Source organism: Vicugna pacos, chromosome 35, assembly GCF_048564905.1.
Source record: "Vicugna pacos chromosome 35, VicPac4, whole genome shotgun sequence".
In the NCBI taxonomy this organism is placed as follows: Eukaryota; Metazoa; Chordata; class Mammalia; order Artiodactyla; family Camelidae; genus Vicugna; species Vicugna pacos.
In genome coordinates, this window is record NC_133021.1 from 19,397,818 (window position 1) to 19,418,322 (window position 20,505).

A 20,505-nucleotide genomic window follows, 5' to 3' on the forward strand; every position below is an offset into this window, starting at 1 on the left:
CCCTCCACAGCTGTAGCCTATGTCCTGTATCAAGGATAAACATGTTTTTCACTTATTCTCATGCTAGTTTCTTTTCCTTTGTTGTCTCCAATGTTTTTTTATTTTCTAACACTCCCTCTACGCTTTCTGCAGTCTCTGGAGTGTTGGCAGAACAATACAATGTTGCCTCCACCATTACTGAGGAAGCAACTTCAAGGATGGTCCTAAAGATCTGTTTGTGCATGGGAATTGCAAACCGAGACTCGCTCTAAACAGGAAGATATTTACACGTCACATAGAGCCAGGGCACAGAGAGACCAGTTAATGCAAACATTTGGTGACATGAAATATTTTAAGCTTATTAATTTACAAAACCCTTTTCTCTTTTGGGTTCCGTTTGTGGGAAAGGGTGTTGTTAAATGTGGGTATTGGTGGTCAATGTGGTCAGAAACTTGAATTCAGATTCAGACCATTTGGTTTATTTTTGGTTTAGACACATTTTAACTGAATACAAACCATCCATTAAACAGTATTTACGTCTTTGGAGTCAGCCAGCAGAGCATGCAGATAAATGTCCGCCTCTTAAATACCTTAGTATTTGAATCTTGAAGGTATTCTCAAACTCTTTTATCTCTATAATGCATGTTTTTGGAATTGATGCTTTGGTATGCTGCTGTTGCCTCTCTAGTTTTTTCTGCTCTTCTGCATTTTTTAATTTTTCAGGATAATGTTAAAATAGTCATGAGTTTCTATAAGTGTATAGAATATAATCAGGGACCATTCTTTTAGATGAAGGAGGATATTCAAAATGGACCACTTCTGTCTTCCAACAAATTCATCACTTCATTGCTGAATTCATTATTTGACTGATGATCTATAGACGGACTTGGGGAAAGCATTTACAACATTATAGATAGTATCCTTTGTTCCTTGATTGTACTACTAGTTACATCCATTCTATTATCCGAAACTGCAGTCAAGAGGAGGAGGCAAACATCAGGAATTTGTTTTGCATCTCTGTACCAGACTAGCTAGCTAAAGGCCTCATCTTTATGAGAGAGGCATCTTTTTCTGAAGTGCTACAAAGCTTCACGCTACTGCAGGATCAATGTCACAGATAATAATGGTGAGAAATAGACACTGTAGACTACCATCTGGAGTGATGAGGGTCCTTCACTTTTTCCTTTTTCTTTTTTTCCCCTAAAACTTAGTCAGATAAACAGGAGATTCTCCAGATAAAAATAAACAGGACTACCTGAACCTTCTGCAAAATATGTATTTATGTGAATACAAAGAAATGATTTAATAAGCTTTTGGTTACATGAAGGGATATCAAATAATTCACTTCATCTCCATCCCATCATTCATTTCGGCAAAATTTTTAAAATCTCAAGATTCAGCAGAAAATATTTGAGTTAAATTCAAAAAGGACCTAATTAAGGTCAGAAAAGGGCACCAAAGGGAAGCTAGAAATCTACCGTAAAGCTTCCTTCCTAGAAATCTATCACAAAAGCTTGGAGGATGTGGTTTGTGACACAGATTACAGATTTTAAACATCTGCTACATTCACCTAGAGATCAGTTACCTTGCACATCAGTATTTGAGAACCAAATTGTAGGTACTGATTTCAGAGTCATTTTTAAATTAAAATAAGGGTTGAACACACTGAGCATGTGTCTACATCAGTGTTTTTCAAACTGAAAATTGCAGACACACACAATATATATATCCCACACAATGCCTTACTGCACGCATTTACATTTGTCTGAAAGGAAGTTTTTATGAACTCTGATATAGTCCACTCAATTTCCTTTGCTTTTAATACGAGTCTGGAGCCATCACACTGATTCCATTATTGGCCAATGGGTTGAAGTTCACAGTTGGGAATCCCTGGCCCTCATGACACATTGCTCTCTCCGGGTCTTTCAACTCATGAAATACTACTTTCAGCCATGAAAGAGCAAACAGAATAGACAGAGACGAGGTAAAGTCATACTTGAATCTCAGAGCAGGATCAGCCTTAGAAAGAGGAGCAGCTCCCTACAGGGTTTGGCTTATAGTTCTCAGAGAAGGCTCTGCCATCTGAACATCTGATCTCATATGCGTCCTGTCTTGGCGCTCACCATGAAACCATCAGGGACTCATTCATTTTTGAAAAGATAGATTTCCAGATCACAAGTGCAAAATCTATACTTTTTTTTTTTTGGCAGAAACTTTGTTCTCAGGAATTAGTTGACTCCCAGCTAAGAGGATGGCTGGCAGGGGTGTGGTAAGGGTGCTGGTAGGGGTGGGAAAAGGCACGTGCGTCACAAAGAGGAAAAATGGAAGGTACCCAGGACAAAATTTTACTATCAACAGCATGGCCTGCAGAATGGATCTCTTTCAAAAGTGGAAAAAAATGGGGAAAAATAAAACTGAAATAAATGAGAAACAAAGGAAAAAATGGTGAGTGAATATCTGGGTTCTAATTTCAGAACTTTTAAGGTGAAGAAGCTGGATGAGGGACATTCATTTCACCATGGATCTTTTTAATATTGAACAATGATGATATTTTAGGCACATAAAGTTCTAACCTTCTGATTTGGAGATCGAAGCTAATGCTCATGTTTGTTTTCTCAAGGCGTGGAACTGCAAATCGGAGGCCCAGAGAAGACTAAAAAAAAAAAAAAATCACAAGACACTAAGTTTATTACGTGAGAGGGACCTTATTATACACAGCATAAAAACCATTTTAAATTATCCTTGCAAATCCCCACCCTAGATCCATGTCCTTTTCTCTGCTTATGCCCTAGGGTAGTTGAGACCTCAGGCAATTCGAGTTCCTACACATTGTGGTTCCTGATCTTTGTTTAGTCTCATAGCAACTCTTTTCCTGCCCTCTTTTTTATGCACTAAATGAAAAACAACCTAAATATACGAGAGGAGATTGATTTAGGAAACTATGATGCTTCCAGTTGATGGATATTTATGTCATCACTGGGGTTACATCTGTGAAGCCTATGCAATGTGGAAAGTGTTTCCAATGTAATGGTGATCAATAAAGAGAAAAGCTTACAAAGTTGGATGTGCCCTGTGTTTCAGCTATAGTTTTAAAAGGCTGTCAATGGAAAACTTAATGTATAGGAGTGAGAATGTCTTGTTAGAAAATATACCAGGATAATTTGCTACAGTTATATTAAAGTTGTGAGTGTACGGATTATTTTTCTACCTTCCTTTCTTTCCAAAGTTTTAAAGTAGTTCTTATTCATTTTATAGTTTGAAAACAGATTTCCCCAGAAAACCTGAAGAAAAATGAATCCAATGATAATATAAATAAGGAAGCAAAAATAGTAGCTAAAACATATAATTCTATTACTTACTCTCCCATGCAAGGCACGAAGCCTAATGTGCAATGTCTCACATAATCACAGCAGCCACACTACGAGGTAGACCCTGTGATTGCCGACATTGTTTGGTCCAGCAGCAATCTGAGGATTAGGGAGATTAAGAGTCTTGCTCCAGGTGCAGCACAAATAAACTCTAGAGTTGGAATTGAAATCCCTACAAGCCAACTCCAGAACCTGAGACTCACAGCCACACATTATGAGAATCAAACTAGTAATAAAATCTCATGTTATTGCAAACCAGCAATCACAGGAATTAATTATAAATCATCATTTTTATCATAAGTCATCATCATTTCACTAGCCCTTACCAAATGAGCTACAGGTCAGCTACTGCTCTGATGGCTTTACACTTACTGCATTGCTCCAAACATTCTTACAAATAGGTATTCTCCCATTTCAACGTGATTTGCCCAAGGTATCACTGCTGATAAGTGGCAAAACTGTGGTTTAAATCCAGGTGTGCCTAATTACTAAGCCTGTGCATCCTAGTGCCCCAGCCAGGGTGGATTCCTTTGTAATTCTAAACGTACAGTTTTCTGTCAGACCTCTGGGGCTTTGCACATGGTCTTCTCTCTTCTTCAGAAACATTTTAAGCTTTTTTTCTGCTTTTATTACTTAGCTAACTCCTACTCGTGCTTCAGAGCTCAGGACAAGCGATCCTCCTGTTACACATCTTCTGATCCCACAAGCCACATTAGGCAGAAATGTTCTCTTTATTCCCTGTCTCCTCCTACTCTCTCATGACTCAACCTATGACATTGCCAAATTTTAAGTTCCTTATGGAATGAGGGTTGTATATTTCCACCTTGATATTATCAGACTCTAGTACCAGGCCTATAGAAGGGGTTGAAAGAATGGTGAAAAAGAGTGCACCCTTGTTTGCACCCTTCCAGTGATGGGACCTTACTATTCTGTGATAAGGCCTGCCTAATGCTGGTCTTTCATTACGCAGCAGGAGATGAAGATACAATGAAGGTGTGACAGTTTCACGCTGGCAAGAGACACATATTTTCTTAACTAAAACCAAATGCCAGATCTCTGGACATTGATTCTAAAAAGCCTTTGCTGACCCACTGTTCTTTCATTATCTTACTTGAGAGACTTTGTGAGTTTTTATGGATCTTATGGGCATGTAAATATTTTATATTACTAAAGCTGTTATATGAAAATGACATTACTACTTACAAATCGGAAGTAAAATTTCTGAATACAACCTTGACTGTTTTGTTAAAATAGTCACTTGAAAACATTTTTTTTTAAAATACTGAGACTAAAATAATTATTCCTGGCAATTTATGATGCTTTTTAATATTTAGGACTGCATTTACATTTGGAATTTTACTACAACCCACTGAGAGAATTCTTTTAAAAGTACAAAATGAAGACATAAATAAATCAAAGTGTTTTATAACAAAACAGAATGCAATAAAATTTGATGTCTTTAAGGGCATTCAAGGGTGAGATAAGAAAGCTATTAGGTTTCTTCTAGTATAGACCTCAGAGATAAACGAATACAAACAATTTACTTCCTTGACTTCTAAAGATTATTTGCTGGTAAAATGGACTGACATCTTCTAACAAAACGTATTTGTGGCTAAGACCACACTGCCATTTTTACCCCCCGCTTTGAATGACACTGGAGCCCAGTTTTCCTTCCAAGATTTATCCGTAAGTATTGATGATCTTAGATGCTCTCTGGTCTGGATTTATCACTTTTAATACTGAAAAAGGAGTGAATGCCCGGTCACCTATAGATGTTAACACCATTACCACCATGTCAGTTCACTTGTCTCTGGCCCTAGGGAGACTTCCTATCAAATTGGGTTGTTAGATTTTTCTTTAAAACTAGCCAAAGGATTTATTGGTTTCTAGATAAAAGGATTCTGATGAAAAATGTTCTAATGTCTCCACTTAAGCATTCCATTCACTCTTTCATGCCTTCATGGAAAAAAAGCCCTCATCTGTTTCATTAGTTTTTATCCAGTTTTGCAGACCTGGTAGGATGTGGGCTTTTTGTTGAGGCTTGGTTCAAATCCTGGTTCTGTTCTTCATTGTGTGTGACTTTGGGTAATGCATTTGATTTCTCTGAGTCTCAGTTTCCTTATTCATAACACAGGAGAAATACTTGACTCACAGGATTGTTGGTTATTGTGAAAATAAGGTAACACACACAAAAGCATCCAATGATGGGTTTATAACACACAGGGCAATCAACGGATGTTAGCTAACACTGGGCTAGAAGGTTTACTTATGCAGGAGTTCTCAGCACCTTTAAAATGCAAATGTGCACCAGAAAACTTCCAGAGGAGGATATAATTCTCACCAGTGACTACAGAACTCCCTTTTAAAGGCTCATCTCAAAGGATTAGCACATTGATAACCAAGTCTGGGTAACAGTCATGTTTCCTCAGGGGCACCCAATCCACAGTGGGCAATCAACCTGTTAAAACTTTTTGGAAGACACTGTGAGAAGCTGATCTAATAGAAATCTATACACATATATTTTCATAAATGTTTTTTCAAACAGGCCATTTCACTGATAATCATAAACATTTAATGTAAAACAGGAATATGTATATTTAATTTATAACATTTAATTATGTAGTATTTGCAGATTTCAGGATCTTTTTCTGATTTATGACTTTATAAAATAATGATTTCCACTGTGATAATACTAGAAGAAGTCACTATGTGTATACTTAAACTGCAGTTGCATAAAATGAATTTATTGCCCACAAGGAAGCCTGAATGGGAAGTTCCTAAGTCTGGAAACAAAGACAGAAGAAGAAGAAGACTCCTCGTTCTTTCATAAGCATATTTCAGACCATTATCAACCCTTTTTTCTTGCTACAAACAATTTTCTGCACTGTTCTTTACCAAATAAGATGTGTGGAGGATACAGACCTGGTAAAACTGATTTAAAATCTGAATTATGATAATATTTTAACATGAAAATATTGTGAATGATAGTCATATGGGAGGTATATCTCATATAAAAGTTGAATAATCTTTGCTAAAATTCTTAAATTGTGTTATTTCTTAAATCCTTTATATTGTAGTTCTTCTTGAATTCAAAGAGAAAAAAATTGTAGTGAAATTCAAAAGAAAATATATTCAAGAAAAAAATCTGTAGTAAAAAAAAAATAGCTTTTAGAGATTCGTTGAGATTAAAAGACATGTGAGGGTAATGCCAAGAGAGAAGGCTTGTGAAAGTATTCATCATTTTGTGTTTTTTAACCTCAAATTATCCACTCAGTGTCGGTTATGATGCAAAATCTCACTACCCTGGTAATTTCCTGCTTAATTGGTTTTAGCTGCTAGGTGCTACGTTGCTGAGCGCTAACTGGGCGGCTTTCCACCAGTTCACTTTAAAATTCAATTAGACAGAAATCAGTTAAGGGCTTCTGGTTTTCTCTTACATTTGTTCCGGCCACCATAGGGTTCCCAAGGTCACACACCACCATTCGGGTTACATTCTCCATCTTGTATTCACAGCTTAGAGGTCGTGATCCCTGCAACAGGGAAGAACACCAACGTGGAGGTCAGGGGGCAGAATAAATAGCATCCTGTCACAAAAGCAACGCTGCGGGCCGAGAACCTTCTCTTGATTTCTAGCACCTGTGTGAGTGACTGTGCCCGTGACTTAATTTGTGACCATCAACTCAGAAGAGAAACTTGTGAGAGAAGACCAAAGTTTAATTTTTAAGAAGAAATGTGTTGGATTGGAAAACCCATTTATTATGTTTCATTGAGGAAGAAAATGCTTAGTATAGTAGTTCTACAAATATTTTTGAGATTATTTGCACTATTGTTCATGCTAAATTTGGCCCATGAAGATCATGGATGATTAAACATGGACTAAAATTAATTATTGCAAAAATGAAATGACAGCAAGATGTATGGATTATCATCTGACCCACTGAGGCCATTTGCAAAAGAATTGGTTTGAACACAGATTTCTCCACACCATGATTCCATTTTGAGATTACACACCCAATCTTAACTTCCGTCCTCTAAATACTTCAGATGGGAAGAGAACACTCGTGCATTTAACCATTGCTTTTCATATCCCTTCTTCCCCCGTATCCTATTCTGATTAGAATGATAAAAACTCAAATTTGAAGAGGTGCTGAGAACTATGTGCTAGAGAAGGTCTCAAGGTTATGTTCAACAAGAAAGGAAAGTAAAGGAAGTTTATGTTTGGACTCTTGTCCTCCGCTCACAGCTTCCTCCTGTGTCTTCTGGCTACCCTCAGCTGCCTAGAAATCCACACCTGGATCTCCATCCTGAGCCCCGTCCCATATTTCAAAACCTGATGTTCCTATGACCCTGCTCTTGCCTTTGGTGATAGCTACATATGTTCCTCCATTATTTCACTCTAACTTGTTAAGTGCTACTGATATATTACCTGTCAGCCTCATTTGCAAAGATAAGCTTGTGATGATGGAAAGACTTTCACAAAGGACCCCACGAGAGATCCATGGAAGAGGGTTCCAAATACGAGGACCATTTATCCATCTGTCAGTGCTAATGAAATTTCATTTAAAGGCAGTACTGCAAATTTTCAAGTAAAACTTTCAGAAACCACCCTCCTTTCCATCCTTTCCACTTTGTTGAGAAAAACCAACAGCCAAAGTCAAAACAAAGACCAGGCAAACGAACCCCAGACAACCAGGTAAAAAATTCTGTGGGTAAATCACATGCTTTAAGAATAAGCTTAAGGAGGCAGGACTTTTGGGTATCTGTTCTATTTCTGCTGCCTAGAGTAGATGGTGGCAGGAAATACAGAGCAGAGGTAGCTTACAATCCTTCCTCAGAGGAGGCTGAAATGAAATGGACAGGCACACAGCTGAGTTGAAGTCCTCTTCCTACCATCAGCCATTGGAAGGTCTATTCCAACTAATGAAAAAGAAGTGAATCACTGATATTTGGAGGCAGCATTTAATATCTGCTCTTTCCAAATAATCTGAGTGACTTCTTAGTATCCCGAGAAGGTAAGAAACATATTTTTAAAAGGCTGGTAATACTCTCACTTCCCAGAAGTTGCCTTCAGTTCTTAATGTATTTAAGTTCTTAAGGATCCATAACTAACTCTAATCGTACAGAGATGTTTTGAGTTGGGATTATTAACTCAATCCTGAAAACAGAAAAAAAACCCAAACCAAAACAAAAACAACAAATGCTTTCCAAAAAGCCCATGTGTCCTATGAATATAATTCAAGAATTTTGTTTCTATAGTAAATATTTTTATCTTATCTGAAGGTTGAAAGTCATGTGCACATTTTTTCTGGCTTTCTAGAAATAGCTTTTTCACATCAATCAATTTTTTTCTGTCCCCAGATTCCCCCACCCTTTTTCTTTTTTTAACCTTTATTTCCTCTGAGTGGGAGAAACAATGATTGCTTTTCTAGATATTTCTAGATTATTTTTCTCAGCTATTCCAGAGACTGTCTTTTTTCCCATCCATTTATAACTCTTAGAGTATTATCCATTCACTGAAAATATTTACTGTGTACCTGCTATTTACCAGGCCCAGAAAGAAAAGATCCCTTGTCCTCTTTGAATTTCCGCTTACTATAGCAATTGTAATACGTAATCCAAGCGATGGTAGCAAGCAATGGAAACACGCAACTCGAACAGTTTCTTAACTTTCATGAGAGGAGAAATTCACGGTGATGGAAGAGGATACACACATAGATACAAGCAATCAGAGAAGACATCTCGGAGGAAGTGACATCTAGGCTGAAGGGGGGCCGGGCAGGTCAGTGGTTAAGAAGACAAGCCTGGACCCAACAGCTGGAGTGTCAGCCTTGGTTCTGCCATGTGACACTATGTAACTTTGAGCATGTTTCTGAATCTTTTTATCTATAAAATGGGGATAGTGGTAGACTTGCCATTTCTCCATTATGAGGATTAAGTAAATTAAATACTTGCAAGAGCTCAGAGCAGAGCCCAGCTCATAGCAATTGCTCATCAAATATCAGCAGTCTTCAATCATTATTAGGCTGAGGCCTGAAGGGTGAGCAGAAAGAGGCAAGCTGGATAAACGGTGTGCGAGAGTAGAGTTACAGAAGGACAGCAGGTGCGAGCTCTCTGTGGCGAGAAAATGTACGGGCATTACAGAACCTGAGAAGAAATCCCATCCCTCTGGAATTCAGCTGTGGGGTAAAAGAAAGACTCCAAGACTCATGGTGAGGCTGAAGAAGTTAGCCAGGGTGATATAATGAAGGAACTCTTAGGTCATATCAAGGATTTGGACTTTATCCTACGATGGGGAGCTAGTGAGGTTAAGTTTTAAGCAAGAGAGCGACAGGGTCAGATTTGCAGTTTAGAAAGATGGCTTCCCGGGCAGGAAAGGGACTGGAGACAGGCAGACGGGGAGATGAATTAGCAGACGGTTGTAGTTGTCTCGGGAGAAGATCACGCCAGCCTGGGTGAAAGCAGTGACTCTGACAGTTAGATGGAGAGAGGATACAGATTGGAGAGGTACAGGACTGACTGAGGCTTCAGAAACAAAATGGAAATGGGTACCCTTCTGTGAGATAGGATGTGGGTAGAAGGAGGAGTGTGGGAAGATGAAGCCTAGTTCTGGACACACTGAGTATGAGGTGGGTTGAGACAGAGGAGTGGAGTGTATATGAAGTCCTTAGAATAGACACATTCAGAGACAGAAAGTAGAACGCTGGGTACTAGAGGCTGGGAAGAGGGGTTAATAGTACATTGGTGTTTAATGGGTACAGAGTTTCAGTCTGCAATGTTGAAAATCTGGTGATGGATGGTATTGATAGCTGCACAACAATGTGATTATACTTAAAGCCACTGGACACTTAAAAGGGTTAAAAGGGTACATTTTATGGTACATATATTTTACAACAATAATAACAAAAAGATAAAGCACACAGGCCTTTATTCCTAGAAAAATTTAGAAGAAAGTTCACTGAAAAGAAGTATGAAGTTTGGCTCTACCACCTTTTCAAAAATGAATGTTTTCAAACAAAGAATAACAAAACCTACCATCAGATAATCCCTAATATTTTCCCCCTTGAGAGAAAAAAAAAAAAACAACTTGAACCATGTATAAATAAAAAGGGACACAAACTTCAAACTGCTGAAAAACAAAGATGAAATTAGAATGTGGCTTAAGTCATATCAAGTTCAAATTCTGCCCGAGGACAACTGATGGCAGAGAAATAGTTAAGGACTCATTTGAGATTATGGATAATGTCTGTTGCAATGTTTAAAGCCAGAGATAGAAATGATAAATGCTTCCTATGTTTTCCATGCAAGGAAGTGAACAGTAAGCTGGATGTTTTGCCAAAAGAAGAACGTTTTGAATAGATACTTTGTTAAACAAAGTCAGGGGTGGAGTGACATAAAGGGAATTGAAATACAAATGTAAGAGGAGCCCTGGGACATTTTTAAAAATAACAGACTTGAGCTTCATTTTTTGTTTGTTTCTGTGTTATTTGCGTGTATTTGTAGGTGATAGGTTCCCACAAATCTCTTCAACAGAAACTTGCAATGAGTTTAGGACTGTCCAAGATAGTTGATTATTGCTCCTCTGGGTTTATTTTTTTTTTACTGAGAAGATAATTCAACCAAAACATAAATCACAAGGCTAGAGATGTGAATAGAGGATTCTGCATTCCCCATATTTGCGATGCCTTTAAAATACCAACATCTCAACAGTTCTTAGCATCTCTTTAGAGGAATTATTTCTTATTAAATTATTTAATAATTGGAAAGTTCCCTAGAGTACGAGGTTTCTGGAGAGTAGCAGACATTTAACAAATTTCAGTTAAATGACCACATCCATAAGCAAGAATTTAAATAACGCTCATTGTGCTGACTTCTAAGTGACGTGCCATGATGACTTGTGAAAGTTGTTCCTGCCCTTAACTGTGAGTTTGTACATCTCTGAAACCAAAGGACTCTCTCCGTTATCCTGAAATGTATTTATAATGGTTTTCTAAGAGAACCTGAGGTGATTGTGAGTGGGAGGATTCATATTCTGATAAGGAAAGGAAAGACTATAAAAAGCACTTGTCAGTTTAACGTATAGTGGCATTGCTGGACAGGCAAATGACAAAAACCTGTCTTTTTCTTGGGCCCAGTCCCAAAAAGGTGGGCCAAGAAGAAAGAAAAAAAAAAAAAAAGAAACATGTTTCCTTGCCAGTGCCTGTCTCTGCTGTTTCCAGTGCTCAGCTGGGATTGGTCGGACCTTCCTCTGTAAGTAGTAATGAAAACCAGGTCTCCTGGGACCTGCTTGAAACATAAAGGAACTCAAAACAAAGGCCAAAAGACAGTGAGGCACGGTGGGAGCCAGCTTGGGAACAGAGCTGATGGATCACGTTAGTGAGCTGCTTCTTTCAGACAGCTGTCTTCCTTGCTTTAACTCCCAATCTTTGGCCAGTTTGTCTGCACTGTGGCCAAGAAAGATATGAACACTGCTTAAGATCATCTCCCTTCCTGGGCCATTGCTGCTCTGCTGAACAAAACCAGGTGCCATTTTGTTTTCTCTTATTGAGGAAGAAACCCTCAGCTAAGGTGGCTTGACTTAGCGTAGGCTCGCTTTCAGCAATGTACTTCGCTCCTCCCTCATCCAGATCCTCTGCAGGCATTACCTTGTTGCTGCGTTCAATCCCAACATAATCGGCCTCTTCTGGAATGATCACAAAGAGCTCAGCTTCATAAGCCCCTTCCCCTTCGTTTCTCGCATTGATTGTGAGCATAAGGTGATTTTCATCTCCAATGATGACCTGGTCCTTATCACTAAAAATGTAGTTTAAAAAGAATCATTAAGTGCTATAGGTCTTTGGATGCATGGTTATTTGATTTAAGGACTTCTTGGAAGACATGGACATGCAAGATTGGGACTAAAAGAAGACAGATCATCACGAGGGGGCGATGAGCAGAATGAAAACTATGTCTGGATGGGAAGTGCAGGGAAACTTCCAGGGGTGTGCTGGTAAATGTCTAGCAATCAGTTGCCCAAACTAGTGGTTACCCACGGGGAAGGGAGGGGAGGGGCAATATAAGAGTGGGAGAGTGAGGGGCACAAACTTCTGGGTGTAAGGTAGGCTCAAGGATGTATTGTACAACACGGGGAATATAGTCAATATTTTGTAATACGTGTAAATGGAAAGTAACCTTAAAAATTGTATAAAAATTTAAAAAATAAAGTAACAACCAGTTCTCAAAAACAAAACCAACAAAACCACGATGTGCAGTATTTGCTCATTCCATGAGTATAAATCCCCCTGCTCTGATCACTTTCAAGCTACCAGCATAGTTAACAATCTGCCAGCAGAAGCTCCTGAAAATTGAACAACTGGCTCACAAGGCAGAAGGAGGCAGCTTCAGCAAATCACTGAAAACATCCAATAGGAAGATGAGCAGGGGGAAAAAAGGGAGAGAGATGATTTAGAAAGTAAGAGGGGAAGGCATGTGTAATGCAAAGTGGAAAATGAGGGAAGAAAGAGGCCGACAGAAGATGTCAAATAGCTGAGGATTTATTTTGAGGAAACTGAGTTCACTCTAAACTTCACATTGAACCAGCAACTGGAAATGCCTATCCCACTTTTAACCCTTAATCAAAGCTGTTGCTTTGGACACTAGCTAAATTGTGATGTTTGGAAACATCTCCTTGCAAGGTTACCAAGAAGATTCCAAACACTGACAGTGAGATAGTGCCTTGGCGGGCCTTGGGGTGGGTGGGGAGGGGCACAGATCTGCATTTTCCACCACAGGATGATTTAGCTCTCAGTCCTGTTCCTTTCTGTAGCATCATGCAGTGTGGTAACCAGTGCAGGACTGCAGGCTTCCCTACTGCAAGCAACCAGGGAGCCCTTCAATTCTTATCTGATTTTGTGACAACTTTTGCTTTACTTCACTGAGTGCCATTAAAATAATTTTTTTTCAGGAAATCAAAATTGATTTTATTTTGACGGTTTTCAAGATGCCTTTGAGTCATGGGGTGCTGCAAAAGCCAGTACAGAGAAGGTGTAGATGGACCCAGCCTGCCTGAATCCTTTGCCCACATAACTGAAGCAAGTAAATACAAACATAATCACCCAGAGATGAGTTAACTTTGAACAAAAACATTTTTCTCCGCTTTTGCTGAAAGATGAAATGGCCTAGGTAAAATCTTAGGGTGTGTCACTGGACACCAATGACAACCGACCCAAGCCACAAGCGAACCCAAAGTGTGGCGAAGCTCGACAGTTTCTCGCAGCGGTACTTTTTTTTTTTTGTGATAGTTGGAAGAGTATACTTTCTCCAGAGAAGCTTTAAGTAAACACCTGTATTCCATTAGATAAAATGCACGAGTTTATTTATTTAAACTTACGGTCTAGCTGACAGCTTCAAGTCAGGAATGCACGTATTATCTTCTCCACAGTCTACCAGGATGTGAGCCTGCGTTGTGCAAACATGCATCAGGAAGAATCTTGGAAAATCTGAATCACATCCTATTCTTCAAAATTATGAATGATCCCACACGTTCAACCAAAGCTTTCATTTCACTATCTATGATCCCCCTCAGCTAGAAACTCTGTGTTTAGTGGTGGTGTCCCCGCATAGGTTAGTTGGCTTAATCGCCCAATTCCAATTCATTCTGAAACGTCTGTAAAGAATGCTACTCTGGCAATGTTTTGAGGATTGCAGGCTGTATTGCTTCCATTATAGCCACATTTTGAACAAATTAAATCTTGGTTGCACAAGGAGAAGGACTTCCAAAAACACAATGATGCAGTGTTTCAGGAAACATGTTCGGAAAATTCCCTACATGTTACGAGTGTGTGTGTGCAGAAATGAAAACAAAAAAGGGCTGGATTTCATCTTAAGGTCACAGGAGCAATGCCTAGGGCCTGACTGAGAATATACCATCCAAGACAGTCAAGGACCTACCTGCTCGGTGACAACATTTTCCCTGTAGTGGTTCAATATGGGTTTCACTTCCAGACCTTCTTTAAAGGTGGATTCATCCAAACTGTAATTCAAACTAATGTTGATTGGAGATAGCTTATCTCGGAATTCAGTTTCATCCTTAGGAAAGCAATCACAAAGTAAGAAAGGCTCCATAAAATGGTGGCAAGATGTTAGTTGGTGAAAGGCAGGCAGCATTCAACTTTGGCCAATGAAGGTGAATGATGAAGTAATTGTCACCCCAGCGGGCTTGGGCACCTGCTGATGGATGTGGTGCCGAGTAGCCAGCTCAGCGAATGTATGCTCAGAGATGAACTCACGTAGAGCTGTGGCTACGCTGAAATACATGGTTCCAGAGGTCATCTCCAGGTGCTCTACATCTTCAACAACTCACACGGATTGGTCACATCACAAAGTAAAAAAATTACATACGCAATGAAAGTCATTGAAGGCTTCGTGAACTGGGATTTTTATTTTGATCAGGTCGGCAGAATTTATGAGTCCCCTTTGACTCAGATGAAGAAGACCTTTTGATTCTCTTCCTTTCTTTTTATTTTTGTTGTTGTTGTTGTGTGGTAGGGAGGTAATTAGGTTTATTTATTTTATTTATTTATTTCTTAGCAGAGGTACTGGGGATTGAAGCCAAGACCTGCATGCTGAGCAAGCTCTCTGCCACTGAGCTGTACCATCCCCCTTCTTATCATCTCTTTGGGGTCTTTTTTTTGCATGAACTTCACACACCTTCAGCACATTTGAAGTTCCTGAAGAAAAAAGAACCAGAACTCCCCCGAGAATGAGGGGGTACCACCAGCATCTAGCTAGGTCCAGGCACACAGGAACTCTCAAACCACGGGGCGAGCATATCACCCTTCAGCTATGTGCTGGCTGCAGTCATAATGAGACACAAGGGGCATGCACCAGCTTTCATTCTTGAACGCATTTATAGACTCTGCTTTCTGCGGGCATTCCCTTACTGCCTCCCCTCACAGAGGAGACCAAATGAAACAGAGCCTTCACAACCTCACAAGTGGTAAGAAGATGAAATAACAGTGCCAAACATAGTTTTATTTCACAATAGGTTGGGGAGTTATGGTAAAAAAAAAAAAAAACACATTGCTTTAAAAATATGAGTTACTTTAAAGCCTTCAAATGCCTCACCATTTCCCTGAGTTGGCTCAGAAATGGACATTGATAAAAATCTGGCCAAACATCCTCACGCAGGATAAAAGTTCAAATAAATTGTATTTAACATTTATGTTTTTTGCGGGGTCGGTTGGGTGGGGGGGAGGCAGTTAGAAACGAAAACCACCTGAGTTAGTACTACAACCAAAAGTGTGTTCAAAACAAGAAGCCTTAGGAATTAGCAGCAATACATCATGAGGTTGGCTCAACAGAGTAGTGTGTGGCCTTGAAGTTTCCTCCTATAAAGTGAAAATAGACGTGGGTTGATGTGAACGACAGTGATGGTTAATTAGAGAAAAATGGCTGGAATTTGGATTTGAATGTTAGAGGCCAGAAAGGTGATGCTGGGACACTTACTCGAAGGTAAACAATAAAATCCTGACACTGGAGAGATTTCTGGCCCTTTATCACGAGAGGGAACACGAGATGTGACTGATGGTTATCAAGGAAGAGCGTGCGTTTAATGGCGCCTTTTTGTTTCAGGGAATCCAACTGCACCTCAACAGTCAGGCCTAAAGTACAGAAATAAAACAAATATAATCCAGAAGGGAAAAGTATTCAGTGAATGCAGTGCTTTATCAGAGATATGAATTCCTCTTTCAACTTGCTTATTCAGGGAACATTTTTTCCATAGTTGGGATCAAAAACAATACATGAGCTGCAAAAATTTTATAAAACACTCCCCAAGCTAAACAACTTATTTTGTTTTGTAATGACTACAAGTAGTCATTTTCCCCCAAATTATGTCTGCTTTTACAGATAACATTAATAACAATTATTCAAGCAATAATTACATAGAAGTTTCCATATGCATAATAGAAATTTTGGCACTAATAAAGAGCTCTTTAGAAGTTTTAGATGGTTCATGCAGTGAAATGCTTACTGTTAACTTTTCTTAATATGGTATAGGAGTGTAAAAATGAAAATCTGCTCACCTATTGAGTCTGAAATACTCTGGCCTGCCACAGACGCACACGCTCTTAAAGAAAAGCTATGGGAAATAATAGGCAATAATTTATTGGTTAATAAAGTTTTGAATCTGAAGTAGAAATTTCCCTTTACCTCACTGCAGTTAAAACAAATGCATTATTTTTCCTCTTACCACTCTAATTACATATACACAAAACTAAATAAATAAATATGCATGTATTTATTGACTGATACATACATTTATCAAAAAAATATTTTTATATACATATCCCACCATTCGGCCACAGCACTAATACAATCAAGAAAGGTGACATTATTACGTAGGAAGAAAATACTTTAACATCCTAGAGGTTCATTGATTTAATTACTTAATCCATCCCTTTCTGCCTTTATGCAGGAAAGGCATATGAGTATCTTCCATGTGCCAGGGAGTGAGGAATTGGGCAGAACAGCAGGAGAACAGTTAGTGGCAGAGCCTGCAGGTAAGCAAGAACGTGACTCCACTGGAGAAACCTGAAGGAACCTGGGGTGGTTGGTGCTTTAGTGCAGGTCAGGGAAACTGCAGGAAGCAGGGCTGGCAGGGTCAATCAGTAGGTAACAGGGCTTTGAAAACCACATTAAAGAATCTGGATTAAGAGGAACACACTAAGATATAAAATAAGCTGCAAGGATATATCATACAACACAAGGAATATAGCAAATATTTTACAATAACTATAAATGGAGTATAATCTTTAAAAATTCTGAATCACTCTGCTGTACAGCTGTAATTTATATTATACATCAACTACACTTCATTCAAAAAAACATTAGATTTAATTCTGAGAGGCATGGAGCATCGCAATGGACTAACCCACAATCCACTCTGCTTGGAAGGAGACAGGAATCGATGGTTACTTGCTATAGGTGGGGCATGACATGAGGCAGAAACACTAGAAGATGGAAGGGAAAAAGAAAGAAAGTGGGGCATGCAGAGTGGCTGTCTCAGGCTAGGTAGGCACAATGATGCAGTATATAAAAGCAAAAAAAAAAGCATAAATATGCAAAGAGATCTTTATAGGTTTGCTTTGAACACGCCCTAAACTCAATCCAGGCAGGTGCCTGCTGAGGCTTTTAGGATGACCTGCATTTGGGCCTGCCCTGTGCCCACAGAAGGATGAGGAATGGCCAATAGTCTTAGCCTGGCATTTGGATGTGCTCGCCTCCCTACGGAACACTGTCAAGCCCTAACAGCCAGCATTCAAAATGGGGCTTTTTCACATTTCTAAGAAAGTAAAAATATAAGAAAACACTTAAGTGGGATTTAATGGCAGTCTTAACGTTTCTACCAGTAAATACTATAGTATGATTTGAATATTTCTGCAGGATCCAAAAGGAGTAAACAACCCTTAGTTGTGCTTGAATTATGCATCAGTTTCCTGTGTCAAACATGAAGATGTGTCACATCTGGGATTCATCTAGCTCCCGTGACCTCAGTCAACATCTCCCTGCAGGGTAAATAATTTGCCACATACCATTAAGCCAAAAGTTTCCTGAGATGCTTTTGCTATTACAATTGTTTGTACCACTTCCCCAGAGAAATCACAAATTCCAGCCCACTTCTACTACAATCAATTGGAATTATTCAAGAAAGACAAATAGTTAATCACATCTTTAAATTCTGTAGCAAGTCTGGCTTTCAAAATTGGAAATTTTTCAGTGTTCAACTTTTTTGGAGGTACATGGTTATGTGTTAAAATTGTCCATTGACCTTTTTTTCATTCATTACACTGAATGAACAAAACTCACTAGCTTTTGTAAGATAAATTTCCATTTGTAAGAAAATTATCAATATATATATAGATTAAGATAATTTACATACAGTATTTTAACACAAATAATTTAAAAGTGATAAAATTTTTGCAGAAGAAATTAAATTATAAATATGAACATGATTTCATCTTTGCAAGAGGGTATTTGGTGGAAAAATGATGTTATCAACTAAAAGGTTACCCTTGATTTATGAATTATATGTCAGTGTTATTCTGTCCTTCTTTTTTAGTTCCTCTCTGTTAGCTCAGAATCATTAAATGGATGACTTTAAGCTTTTCATCTAAGTTCAATTACTGCTACAACTTACTAAATTATTGGTAACAGCATTGTAACCTAAATTTTTGGGTTTATAGATGACTTTAATAGAAGAGTTGCCAAGTTTTAACTTTTAAAGCAGTCCATTCTGATCTAAAAAGAAAACCTCACTGAAATACTCATTCTGAATTTAGAAAAAAAATTTTTATTATATATATTATATTATATTGTATATAAACACAAACATATACATTATATGTTTTATGTAACAGATAATTAGGTGCACTCATGGGTCTACAATTATAATGTCCACTTGAGTCGTCAGGAAAAGCTGTGAACTATTATTAAATTAGAATTAAAATTTCAAGCTAGCATTTATGATCATAGTCAATATGAATAGGTCTAATTGAAACAAATGAAAAAATATAAAACATTAAATCAGCCCAGATCCCTCATCATGTGATTTCTAAATGAAACTGTTGGTCTATACTTCTGCTATGTCAGAAGGTAGGACAATACATTACAAATCCTCTAACATTAGTTCTAACCCAATGCAATAATAATTCTGTGATGTAATGGTGCTTATATCTATGTATGGAGGAGGAAGAATGAGATAGATGTGAAATAGGACTTGACAAAGCAATTCATTTTTCAACCTAACCAATTCAATACTCTTCCAATGATAGCAAATATCAGATTTTACATACGGTTAGGCATATCTGAAAAGTTCTTTTTTCACATTTGAAAAATGGATAGTTACCAACCATGACACTTATAAAAATTTTTGTTACTAAAAAGTTTTTCTTTTTCTCGTTAGATAACAATTATATTAATATTTATGGGCTGGCTTTATTTTTTCTTTCTAGTATAGAAAGGCAAGTAGCATAAACTTGATAAAATTACACAGCTGTTTGAAAGGCACAGAAATTTACATCAGTGGAGAACTACTTCCCAATTAGAGGTTTACTTCATAGTTTTCAGGTTTCAGATGTAAAATACAAGGTTATATTAAATACGGACAACAATTACAGAAAAGAAAATCAACAAATGCCTTTCTATCATTTTGGAAAAACTGAGCTACATTTGTATAATAAATTTTTTAAAGCATCTGAGAAACATTCTAGACAGAACCTGGGGTTAATTTCCCATCTTCCAATACTCTGACTCACCCATTCAAAATTTTTGCATGTGAAAATGAAGTATCTTGCAGAAAATGTATGCACTAGAATCAAGTAAATAATTATAAAGGTATATATCATACATTTGCCCACATAACAAATTGTATTTTATCTAAGTAATCTGAATTAATGAAAGAACAAAAGAATTCATGAAAAGAGAAATTTTCTTGTTAAAAAGCAATATTCTTTCCATGAAACCTAACAGATCCCATAATCTGTTTAAAACACTTAAATTCTTTAAAAAATTCAAAAACCTAAAAATCCTTAGAAAAAAAAAAGATCTTGTTCATAAACATTTTACACCAGAGTGCACTACATACATATGCTTAAAAGAATTCAGTCTAGAAGTCCATTCAGTTATGAATATGTGAACACAGGACTATTGCGGGAAATCCTGAAGTGTTAATACTCGGCCCAAGTATCCCTCACTGTTCATTTCATGTTCATTTCACCCAGGGTAAGGACAGATGCTGGGTCGTTCACACATTTTCTCAGATCAGGTTTTCATTATAATATTTTATGGTTTTGAACCATTTTAAAATGTGCTCAAGGCATTTCCCAGCTACTTTCAGAAGCTGGTTAAGAAGCAGACAGGCCTCCCCGAAATGAAAGGTCCCAGCAAAGGATGTTTTTCAAAGAATTCTTCAGGGTCCTCCTCACCCCTCATCCTCCACCCTCAAAGTCTTTGACTCCAGGATGAACTCCTGTCCAAAGACCATTAGCAACATGCTGAAACTGGCTAGGAGTAACTTCTGTGGGTCTCTACTGGTGTGTTCTGCATTCTGACATTCTGAGGAACCGACCTTACTGTCTGAGTTAGACCACCTCTTCTAGAAAATGGAGTCAAATCTCAAACA

At 38.1% G+C, this 20,505-nt stretch overlaps 1 protein-coding gene across 2 annotated transcripts in view; it reads right to left on the reverse strand.

The window, feature by feature from the left end:
• Nucleotides 1–20,505, reverse strand: part of ITGA8 (integrin subunit alpha 8) — a 173,623-nt gene that overhangs the window by 49,089 nt on the left and 104,029 nt on the right. For both annotated transcript variants that reach the window (XM_072954988.1, XM_072954989.1), the window contains exons 16-22: nt 16,409–16,464; nt 15,831–15,985; nt 14,274–14,411; nt 13,714–13,781; nt 11,990–12,137; nt 6,785–6,877; nt 2,553–2,632 (exon numbers count right to left, since the gene is read on the reverse strand). In XM_072954988.1, coding sequence (XP_072811089.1) covers nt 2,553–2,632; nt 6,785–6,877; nt 11,990–12,137; nt 13,714–13,781; nt 14,274–14,411; nt 15,831–15,985; nt 16,409–16,464 — 738 coding nt within the window. The remainder of the gene's footprint in view (nt 1–2,552; nt 2,633–6,784; nt 6,878–11,989; nt 12,138–13,713; nt 13,782–14,273; nt 14,412–15,830; nt 15,986–16,408; nt 16,465–20,505) is intronic.